Source organism: Rana temporaria, chromosome 9 (assembly GCF_905171775.1).
Source record: "Rana temporaria chromosome 9, aRanTem1.1, whole genome shotgun sequence".
Taxonomy (NCBI): Eukaryota; Metazoa; Chordata; class Amphibia; order Anura; family Ranidae; genus Rana; species Rana temporaria.
Window position 1 is genome coordinate 55377074 of NC_053497.1, and position 12210 is coordinate 55389283.

Consider the following 12210-nt stretch of genomic DNA (forward strand, 5'->3'; position numbering starts at 1 on the left):
GATGGGGGTGAATAGTGCATCCACTGACACCAGTGCTGGGATTTAATAATGCATCCTCTGACACCAGTGCTGGGGGTTAATAGTGCATCTGCTGACACCAGTGCTGGGGGTTAATAGTGCATCTGCTGACACCAGTGCTGGGGGTTAATAGTGCATCTGCTGACACCAATGCTGAGGGTTAATAGTGCGTCCGCTGACACCAGTGCTGGGGGGGTTAATATAAGGTGACCAGATTCATAAAATGAAATCCGGGGACATATTTTTTCTTTACTAGTAATGGCAACAATCAGCGACTCTCTGCCCGTCGCCGCCTGCATCACAGCTTCTCAAGTCTTACTCTTTGGGCTACTACTGGATGGGGAGCGGAGGAAGATCACTCTGCCAGGGAAGGCAAGGAGATAAGCAGGCAGGTGACTGGCCAGGATTTGAGCCAAGGCAGAAAAACATGCGAGCGAAGCTAAATGGGCATGCGCCCGAAACTGAAGAAATATTCCCTCCGCTCCGACCAGCACATGATCATCAGAAAGGGGCACAGATAATGGGAAAAATACAACCCCCCTATGCTAGTAGGCATGGCAGAGCGGGGGGGGGGGGTGTAATTCTAATTTTTTTTATTTTAATTCTGCACTGATTGTCTTTGAAATTGCCCCTGCCCCCTATTAAATCCAATCTGGGGACAAAACCAGGGACACACTTCGGGGACAGTGTCCTCAATCAGGGGACTGTCCCCTGAAACTGGGGATGTCTGGTCACCCTAGGTTAATAGTGCGTCTCCTGACACCAGTGCTGTGGGGTTAATAATGCGTCCACTGACACCAGTGCTGGTGGTTAATAATGTGTCAGCTAACACCAGTGCTAGGGGGTTAATAGTGTCTCCGCTGACACCAGTGCTAGTGGTTAATAATGCATCCCCTGAAACCAGTGCGGGGGGTTAATAGTGTGTCCGCTGACACCAATGATGGGGGTGAATAGTGCATCCGCTGATACCAGTGCTGGGATTTAATAATGCATCCTCTGACAACAGTGATGGGGGTTAATAGTGCATCTGCTGACACCAGTGCTGGGGGTTAGTAATGCGTCAGCTGACACCAGTGCTGGGGGTTAATAGTGCGTCCACTGACACCAGTGCTGGGGGTTAATAGTGCGTCCACTGACACCAGTGCTGGGGGTTAATAGTGTGTCAGCTGACACCAGTGCTAGGGATTAATAATGTGTCAGCTGACACTAGTGCTGGGGGGTTAATAGTGTGTCCGCTGACACCAGTGCTAGTGGTTAATAATGCGTCCTCTGACACCAGTGCTGGGAGTTATTAATGCGTCCGCTGACACCAGTGCTGGGGGTTTATACTGCGTCCGCTGACACCAGTGCTGAGGGTTAATAATGTGTCCGCTGACACCAGTGCTGGGGGTATTCTGACTCTGATTGTTGTGAAGCAATTTATCTCTTGTGAGACCTCTATGCCTGGCCTGTATAAGCAGATATAATCACTGAGGACAATCCTTATAAGATAGCTTGAACTTGCCAAGTACCGATTCTATCCACAAAGGTGCTTTTATTCTGGACATCAGGTTACAGCAGATGACAGGATACAAGAGATGCATAGGTTGTGGTACTTATGTGGTCAAAAGATGATATGTTCTGTAGCTTACTATGCAGAATACATGTGCCCTGTAACATGTAGCCTGTTAGCTGCCTCCATTACACAGGAAGTACCAAACACAGGAAGAAGGGGTGGAGCATTACATACGAAGGAAGTGTGTCATTCATCAGAGAAAAGAACATGGAAAAATAGGTGCATTACCACAAAAGGTCACTAGATGACAGAATGTGAAAAACGTCCATAGAAAATGGTTGAGAGAAACAATATATATAAATTCTATGCCCCATTTGGGCGACACACTCCCCATCTGGCATTGTAAATATCACTATATACATCAGAACGGTAGTGATGCAACTGAAAATAACAAACAGTGTAATTTGCTTTGATGTCTTGAAGAACATGCATATAATGCAATAACAATAACTCTCAATTTAAGGCTTCAAGTTATGTCAACTAAAGTTCAAGACACTTTCTTCTTGAAGTCACAAGTAGGATCCAGCAGCGTAAGCAGACAAGTTCATTCTCCAAAGGACAAGAGCAGAATAAGTTCCGTGATAGGTCTGATGGAAGTCTTTACAGTCCCTTGTCTTGAAACCTTCACCTCAACCTTGCCTACCTTACCATCATCACTAGGACTGCTCTTTACAATAAGTCCCATGGGCCATTTGATTCTTTCAGCTTGATGGTCCTTAAACAGAACAAGATCCCCAACTTGTATGTTAGGGTCCAGGCGTTGCCATTTCCTGCTTTCTTGCAGAGTAGAAAGATACTCCATCTTCCAACGATTCCAGAAGCAGTTGGCGAGGTGTTGTACTCGCTTCCACTGGTCATAGCACAGATTTCCTGTTCCAGATGGAAGAGGAACAGACCCAAGCTTCTGGGTAAGAAGAGTAGCTGGGGTAAGGATAGTTGGGGTCTCTAGATCTTTGTCAGGTTCTAGAAGACTGAATTAATCAGCTGTGGTTTCTTCTGGATGATCCAGCAGGAATTCAGGATCTATTAACCAAGAAGAATTTGACACTTGCAGACACTGGCCTGGTGGCATGATCTGCAGGGTTAATTTCCGATGGAATATAATGCCATTGTTCAGGTTTATATGATTTCCTGATTCTCTCTACACGGTTGCTGACATAGATATAGAAACGTTTAGTCTGGTTGTATATGTAGCCCAGAACAACTTTGCTGTCTGTGTAGAAGTTGATGTCATCTATCTGAATGTCTAGCTCACGCAGTATGAAATCTGCTATTTTTACAGCCAGCACAGTTCCACAAAGTTCAAGCCTGGGAATCGTGTGTTCAGGTTTAGGTGCTAACTTAGCTTTCCCAAATAGAAACCCTATGTGGGCTTGATTAGAAGAGTCTCTTACCTTGAGGTAAGCGACAGCTGCTATAGTCTCAGTAGATGCATCTGAGAATATGTGAAGTTCTTTCCTCTTCTAGCAAGGGAGGCAGGAGTGTAGCAGCGTGGTATACGGATTCCATATAATGCCGCATACACACAAGAAAAGTTCAATGTGAGCTTTTGGTCGGAAATTCCGACCATGTGTAGGCCCCATTGGACTTTTTCTGTCGAAAATTTCCGACAGCAAAAATTTGAGAGCTGGTTCTCAAATCTTCCGACGAGAAAAGTTCTTGCCGGAAATTCCAATAGTCTGTATGCAATTCCGACGTGCAAAAAACATGCATGCTCTGAATCAAGGCGACGCATGCTCGGAAGCATGGAACTTAATTTTTCTCGGCTTGTCGTAGTGTTGTACGTCACTCCGTTCTTGATGGTCAGAATTTTGTGTGACCAAAGTTCTTGTCGAAAATTCCAATCGTCTTTATGCAATTCCGACGCACAAAAAAACACTCATACTCGGAATCAAGTCGACGCATGCTCAGAAGCATTGAGCTTCATTTTTCTCAGCTCGTTGTAGTGTTGTATGTCATCGCGTTCTTGATGATCGGAATTTTGTGTGACCGTGTGTATGCAGCACAAGTTTGAGCCAGAATTCAGTCGGAAAAAAATCCACGGTTTTCTTGTCGGAATTTCCGATTGCTTGAAGAGTAGGCCGGGGACAACTGCAGCATTGGACTGATGCTGCAATAGGTAGGTTTGTATAGATATTTTTTTTTTTTTTTAGGATTCCGGCACTTCTCCTTAAAGTCTTTTTAATGATAAAAGTTGGAGCTTTTCTGAAAAAAGGATGCTGTGGAGACATCAAGAATTTATTCACACAGACTTGTAAAGTTACTCACAACAGGTCCACTTTATTACTCATGATGACCATAGTAAAGCCTTTAACATATTAGAAGAGTAAGCAAACCATATGGCTTTTTACTGTACTTATATTAAACACAATTTTTATATTCAAAAGAACTATAAAATCCGAAAGGTCGAAAATCAGAAAATAAAAACGAAAATCTGACAAATTCTAAAGAATGAAAATCTGAAAATAAGAACAAAAATCTGAAAATTCAAAAGAACGAAAATCTGAAAGAATGAAAACCGAAAAAAAAAAACATTTGGTATTAAAATATTACATTTATTAACCATTGTTATAGTTTTTTTAATTATAATTATTGTGAACATAACAAATATGAAGTTATACAAAGTTACGAATTATCCGAAATACCAAATTCCAATACCTATAATTTAATAGTTTATAACCAGAGCTTTTTTCTCAAAAAATAGGTGCAGGAACTCATCCACGATCCCCGTTCAAATATCACAACAAACAGTAGAAGGGTCTTAAAGGGGCATTAAATACCAGGATTGCATTACATACAGAGTGTAGAGTTCAGGGGGGTTACACACAGAGTGCAGAGCTGTCACTTGTAAACACAGAAACCAGACTTCTGTGTTTACAAGTGATTGTGGTGAGCAGGACACCTCCAAGGGTCTGAGCCAGAGGTGGTGGAACTGAGTTTCCCCAAGTTACCCCTGAAAAAAAGCCCTAGTAATAGTAATAATAATAATAAAAACAATAATAATGGTTAATAAAAGGTAATACTTTAATTATAATAGAAATTATCTGAATGTTTTTTGTTCTTTTGGATTTTAGTTCTTTCAAATTTCAGATTTTCGTTCTTTCAAAATAACTAATATCGCATCTAAACAAATGGAATGTAACAAACTAGAATTTATCCAAAGTTTTGAATTTATTTGATATAACGAATGATCCGAAAAACAATGAAGAAAGATTATGAAACGAAAACGAAGATTATTTTTTCCGGCAGTGCGCATGTCTACAAGATGGAGCTCTTGCTCTTGTAAGCTTTGAACATGGTTTGCAGTGAACACTTCACACGCTAGAGGGCGCTGTTGTATCTAAGCACCAACTATAAGTAGCCGTTGTCTCCATCACACGGGGTTTGCAATGAGCACTTGACACACTAGAGGGCACTATCTCGGTGTCCCCATGCAAGCGGCTTCCATCCAATCTCTGTAAGGAAAAAGATCACATGACGCTTGACAGGAAAGGGCGGGAAGGGCGAACGTCACGTGGGCCGACAAATAGGTAGTGACGTTGCCGGGCCCCGCCCCCCGTTGTCCTCCATTCATTCGGTGTGTGTGTAGCGGCGGGAGAAGATGGTGGAGAAGGAACAAACGGTGATTAGTGAGGAGGAGGCCGCGCAGTATGATCGCCAGATCCGCCTGTGGGGACTGGAGGCGCAGAATAGGTGACTGGACCTGACTGAACGCTTCGTCTACTTTACATCATCACTTCTATTCACTGTGCAGGGAACTACAACTCCCAGCATTCCCTGCGGGGCTCATGTTTTGAGTTCTGTGCTGGAGCATGCTGGGGGTTGTAGTTTCACCCGAACAGAGCCTGCAGAGAATGGTGATCAGCCCAGAGGGGGGCACTAGAGTCCAGGCTGGGTCCTCTCTGCCATGTGAGGGATGTGCTGCCATTCTTCCTGTCATTTGCGTGCCTCTCTGATTCAGTTTCACTTTGTTATGGAGGTTTATATACCTGATGTCCCTCCTGCCACTGCACTGTCCAGTCAGGTTCTCAGCAGCTGGTGGAAGAACTCTGATTGGCCAGTAGGTGGAGCTTAGCTTTCTAATAGATGCGCTTTGGTCTATTGTTAACCCCTCAGTGACCGAGGACCACAAATCCCAATGGCTGGACACAGTCTGCAACTTTGACATGTTGGTAAAAATACAAATGATCAACAACTGCTTTGTGTATCAAGAGGTCCATGTCGCCTTATTTCAAAGAAAAACTGAGCCAAAATAGTATATATGTGTATATATATATATATATATATATATATATATGTATTCATTTGTATATTTTTTACTATTATCATTTACTACCCAAGAACAACCCACACTAAGTTCTCCTGCTCTTGATTGCAGCGATACCACATATGTGTTATTTGTCCCTGTAGTACAGTCCGGAACAAATGGCACGAATTCTGCGTTTTTGTTTTTCTACCTAAAACTTACTGACACTAATTTAAAAAATGCTTTTTAAAAAATTAATCCAACCAAAAATTGACCCTGACTTTAGACCCTTGCCTTAAGCCCCCCCAAATCTGCGCGAGTGAAGGTGGTCCTTCACACGGATCGGTAGCCCTGTGTGAATGAGGCCTTAGTAGTACACAGATGCTAGAACTGATGGTCAGCAAGTCTAACACGCCCACATTTGAAGTCCCACCACTGCACCTAGAATAAGTGAATGTTCCCAATGATGCAGCCCCTTTAAATAATTAAGAAATGCAAGTAGTATTTTAAAGGGGTTGTAAAGGATCATGTTTTTTCACTGCAGGGGCTTCAATCTCATCCAAGTACTTATTAATGGGCTAGTATGCTAGTCTTACAGGGTGTATTTTTTATTTTTTTAAGGAGACTTTACTTCCTCTTAAAGGCCCCTTTCACACTGGGGCGGGAGGTGCAGTGGCGGTATAGCGCCGCTATTTTTAGCGGCGCTATACCGTCGTAATTGTGGCAGTATTTCGACCACTAGCGGTGCGGTTTTAACCCCCGCTAGCGACCGAAAAAAGGTTAATGCCGCCGGCAATGCGCCTCTGCAGAGGCGCATTGCTGGTGGTATTACCGCGGTGTCCCATTCCTTTTTCAATAGGAAGGAGCGGTAAAAACACCGCTCCTCTCACCGCTCCGAAGATGCTGCTGGCAGGACTTTTGGAGTGGGCCCGCCAGCTCATCGCCTCAGTGTGAAAGCACTCAGGCTTTCACATTGAGACTGCAGGGCAGGAGTTTTTCAGGCGGTATTTGGGCGCTATTTTTAGCGCTAAGCCGCCTGAAAAACTCTTGAGTGTGAAAGGGGTCTAATGCATTTTATGCATTAAGGTGAAAAAACATCCGAGGATTAGCACACCCCCCCCCCCCCCCGAGCCCCCATTTACTTGCCTGACCCCTCGAAATTTCTGCGCCGTGATTGCGCTGGCTTCTCGGCTCATTCATTGGTTGATAGCAGCGCAGCCATTGGCTCCCACTGCTGTCAATCAAATCAATGACGGGGGGTTGGGACCGAGTAATACAGTCGGCGGCTATGGCTGCAGGCTGTATCACGGGAGCGCGCCCGCAACAACTAACTCCCATGGGAGAGAGTTCCCATGAAGGGGGTTAGTTCTTGCGGGAAGAGCCGAGGGACCCTAGAAGACCAGGATCGGGGCCACTATGTGCAAAACTAGCTGCACAGTGGAGGTAAGTATAACATGTTTTTTTTAAAAAAGGGAACCTTTAGTGTCCCTTTAACCCCTATCAAAACTAGAAAGTGGAAAAAATAGTGCCGCTTAAATCACAATAGTATGTAATAAAGTGAAAATTCTTAATAAACAAAGATTAATATGACATTATCGCCCTGTGACAAGTGAAAAAACTAATTTAAGGCCCCATTCACAGGAGGCGGACTCCGTCGCCAGCTCAGCGGGAGATCAGTCCGCAGATCTCCGCTGAGCTGCCAGATGACAAGCTCTTCTCTGCTCACTGAGCGGGGAGGGGCTTGTGCAGCGCCGCTGATTCCTATGGAGCGATCTGATGAAAACGGACAGCATGTGCTGGATGTCAGCGGACATGTCTTTGCTGACATCCGACGCTCCATAGGACTGCATGGAGCGGCCGTTCAGGTCCGCCGTCAAAATTGACAGGCGGACCTGAATGGTCGGTCCGTGTGAATGGGGCCTTATATTAAAAGTCCTTAAGAATAATCCGGTAGATTGACTCAGTGTAATTTCTCTCTATTTATCCACCACACCGATATGTGCAAGTGATTTGGCTCCCTTTGGAAAACGCACTCGCCAACTTTATATGCCGCGTACACACGATCGGTTTGTCTGATGAAAACGGTCTGATGGACCATTTTCATCAGACTAAACCGATCGTGTGTGGGCCCCATCGGTTATTTATTCATCGGTTAAAAAAATTAGGAACTAGTTTTAAAATTATCTGATGGATAAAAAACCTATAGAAAAAAACGATTGTCTGTGGGCACGTCCATCGGTTAAAAATCCACGCATGCTCAGAATCAAGTCAACGCATGCTTGGAAGCATTGAACTTAATTTTTCTCAGCACGTCGTTGTGTTTTACGTCACCGCGTTCTGACACAATCGTTTTTTTTTTTTTTTAACTGATGGTGTGTAGGCACGACTGATCATCAGTCAGCTTCATCGGATAACTGATGGAAAAATCCATCAGACCGTTTTCATCGGATGGACCGATCGTGTGTACAGGGCATTACACTCTCGTGCTTGGCTTAAACGCTTTAAACCACACAGAAAGGGTTAAATTATCTCAGATATCCAGTCGTGACAATAAATAAGTATCTCTCCACATGTCGCATCAATATACTTCAAAGCAAGCAGAAATACCACAGAAAGTATTCTATTAAATGCCTATAGTGGTGTGTTGCGGACCCAAGGTGTGCTAGCTCACCCTCATCTAAAGCTTGGACCTTTACTTTCTAGTCTGGTGTGCAGCGTCAAGTGTTACAGATGATTGCCGTACAGCCACGCCCGACATGTTTCGTCACACAGATTTATTTATGGGATAATGTCCTATTAGAGCTTTCTTTTGGTGGTATTTGATCACCTCCGCGGTTTAATATTTTTGCGCAATAAACAAAAAAAATTGTTTTGAAAAAAACGATTTTTTTACTGCTATAATATATATAAAAAAATTAAAAATATTTATCAGTTTAGACCAATATGTATTCTACATATTGTTGGTAAAAAGAAAAAAAATAAGCGTATATTGGTTTGCGCAAAAGTTATTGCATCTACAAAATAGGGGATAGATTTATGGCATTTTTATTCCTTTTTTTTTTTTTTTTTACTATTAATGTCGGCGATCGGCAATTTTTTGCGGGATTGCGGCAGACGGATCAGACACTTTTCCCACTTTTTTTGCGACCAGTGACGTTTATACAGCTATAAAAATGTACTCACTGGGAGTACAGAGAGATCGCTGTTCCTGATCACTAGGAACAGACGATCTCCCTACTACCCTGACAACAGAACGGGATCTGTTTGTTTACATTGACAGATCTCTGTTCTGGCTCTCTGTGAAGCGATCACGTGTGGCCGGCGGACGTTGCGCACCCACTGTATCTATTGCACAAAGCAACGTACACCTACCCATAATGTAGTCCGACTTCGGGGGCGATTTGACAGGCATCTGTGCGGGTTTGTGTACAGATGTCTATTTACATCGCCACCAAAGTCGCCAGAAGTAGTACAGGAACTACTTTTGGGAATCGGTATGGTGCCGCAAAGTCAGTGTCAGACGGTGCCATTGCCAGCGATTTTACATGTCAAAACAACCCGATGTGAACAAATGGGCGAGCACAGTGAGGTTGATTTACTAATATTGGAGAATGCAAAATCCGATGCAGCTCTGCATAGCAACCAATTGGCTTCTGCCCTTTTGTAAAACATGTGCCGCATAGAGCTGCAGTACCATGTACTTTTAGGCAACTAAAAAATCGAGGTAGGTTTATAAATGTCATGGTAGGCAAGTGGTTAAATCATGCTTTGTATCAGTAATGGCTGGTAAAGGGTTTCCGATAAGTGATCCGAACCACTCTAGTCTTATCAATGTTATGTGGCACTCACCCCTGCTGCAGGTCTTATAGACCCCTAATCTATATCAAAAGTACCTGCAATGATATTGCATACAGAGTTTGTTGTCCCCCTTGTTAGAGTACCTGGTTTAGATAGGTACCTCCTCCCACTCCCTGGTGAGGTTGCTGCGGCAAACTCAGCCAGAAGTTCAGCCCTTGCTGCATCTGGCTCTTTAAGAAAGTGCAGTGCAATTTGTGCATGCGCAGTAGGAAATCGTCTGTGAAGCCTCAAGGCTTCACTGGCAGTTTCTTTTACTCAAGATGGCGGTGCCAGCACCTGAGAGCCGATTCCAGTATTGGCTTGGGTGAAGACACCGCAGGATCCCTGGACAGGTAGGTGCCCTAATAGTAAAAGTCGGCAGCTACAGTATTTGTACTTTTTCTTGAAAGTGTGTGTGTGATTAATAGCTGCCCAAGTATCGTGTGACATAAACAATTGCAACTACCATCATTTTATTCTCCTCAGTTTCTGCTTTCAGAAAATATAAACTTTTGTGGTGCTTCTTAGTCATTTCTGACAGGTAAAAAATTTTTCTCCGAATTGCTCCAATAGCCCAGTGGTTAATGATTCTGGTGAGCAAAATGTCAATTATGAGGTGTCTACATTTCAGAAACTGTTTGTGTGGTCTCAGTTCTTTGCCAGTAATTTGTTTTTTCCTTCTCCTTTAGGCTTCGCAAATCCAAAGTCCTTCTGGCTGGCATGAGCGGTTTGGGTGCTGAAGTGGCAAAGAATCTTATCTTGGCGGGAGTTCAGGAACTGACATTACTGGACCATCAGCTGGTGGGTGATGCCACAAGTGTGAAGTGTGTGTGTGTGTGTGTGTGTGTTTTTTTTTTTTTTTTTTTACCAAGAATCCTTAAAATGAACATTTATTACCCTGATGAGGGGTCACAAAGAGACTCTCTATTAGGAACTTCTGTCAATTGACTAATTGCAGTGAAGAAGTGACAGCTACATTTAGACTTTCAAGGCCTTCTCTTTTGACTAGCATTTCTGGCTACTACTCATACCATCTTTTATTGGTATGCAGAGAGGGGTTAGAATGACTAAGAATTTTACTACCTTCCATGTTTACTGATCACTTCCTGTTTCAGAAGGAAAGTGAGAGTAGACCTCACAAAAGCAGTATTAAACCCCTAAGCAAACCTTTTATTACCTTTTTTTTAATGTCGCAACTTACCAATTCTTAGATGTGGTGGTTGCATTTGTTTTTCTATCTTAGGCTTTCTTTGACAGACATCCTGGATTTGGAGAAGCCGCTTTGTATTGCATATATTCTCTCGGTTGCACCCCCCGCCATCCTCGGTTAGGGAATCGGAAGGTGGAGCGTTGCAGGTTCACTGCCCGGTTCCCTACTGCGCATGCGTCGTCACTGGTTCAGTGTGTTTCCCAGAAGACAGCGGGGGTTGCAGGTAGAGGCGTGTCTGCCGCAGTACCGTATTCCCGGAAGTGGGTGCAAATCTAGACGGGTATCTGCAACCCCCCTCCCCCCTGAAAGGTGCCAAATGTGACACCGGAGGAGGTTTCCGAAAAGCGCAAGCTCCATCTTTGGGAATTAGATTCTTGGACATATATTGTCCTTTCTTTTATTTGTTCTATTTTAACCGGATTGTAATAAACAATTAGAATGTTATTCATTGTGGTCTTGTGTTGTGCCAATAAAGTCCATCTTTATAGGGTTCCGGTGGGGTATTGTGCCCTTGTCCAGATCTTATATAACCAATTAGAAGCATTGTTATGGTGAACCAAGAACTTTGCTTGAAGCCAACACTTTTTCCTCTACTACTTCAGTAATATGCTGTATGTTCTCATTGCAGATTATGTTGCCCCATTTCTGAAAAAAAGCAACGACTAAACAATGCCTAAAAATACCCAATAAATGTACAAAAGGAGATTGTGAAATTCTCTAGAGTTCCTGGGAGATTCACAAATAATTTGGCTGTCAAATATTACTTGAAAGGAAATTAAAGGACAGACTGAAAGCTTAATGATTCCCACAATAGAACGAAGATACTTAATATATTATGCAAAAAGTGAAAGTCTTCTGTTTCCTTGTCATTTTTTTTCAGGTAATATGCATTCTTGCCCCCCTCATGAGAAAAAGGCTTGAGTGCTTTTAAAGTGCACCTGTCGAGAAACATATAGGTTGCCATTGCTCATTTCCTTTGAGAATGCTAGCTGCCTGGCTGTACCTGACAATACATCTCAGTTGGACCTGGAACAAGCACACGAGAATGTTGGAATTCCTTATTCCTATTCCTTGTGCTGGTTAAAGTGGAGCTCCACCCAAAGGGGGAAGCCCTGCTTGTCTAAATCCCCCCCCCCTTTTGGGGTACCTGGTTTTGACAGGTACTGGCTCCCACTTTCGGCTAAGTGAGCTGCCTCCGATTCACGCATGCGCAGTAGGAAACCGGCTGTGAAGCTGCAAAGCTTCCCTTGGCCGAGATGGCAGAGCCAGCACTAGAGATCCGATTCAAGAATCGGCTCAGGTCAGGACACCGCTGGATGCCTGGACACGCAAGTCTCCTAATAG

The 12210-nt window shown here is 43.6% G+C and overlaps 1 protein-coding gene across 2 annotated transcripts in view; it reads left to right on the forward strand.

The window, feature by feature from the left end:
- Nucleotides 1-5100: 5100 nt before the first annotated feature.
- Nucleotides 5101-12210, forward strand: part of SAE1 (SUMO1 activating enzyme subunit 1) — a 64161-nt gene continuing 57051 nt past the window's right edge. Inside the window, exons 1-2 of one of the 2 annotated variants that reach the window (XM_040323542.1) lie at nt 5101-5266; nt 10346-10457. In XM_040323542.1, coding sequence (XP_040179476.1) covers nt 5175-5266; nt 10346-10457 — 204 coding nt within the window. In that variant the 5' untranslated portion in view covers nt 5101-5174. The remainder of the gene's footprint in view (nt 5267-10345; nt 10458-12210) is intronic. The other variant, XM_040323541.1, reaches the window with a different exon arrangement.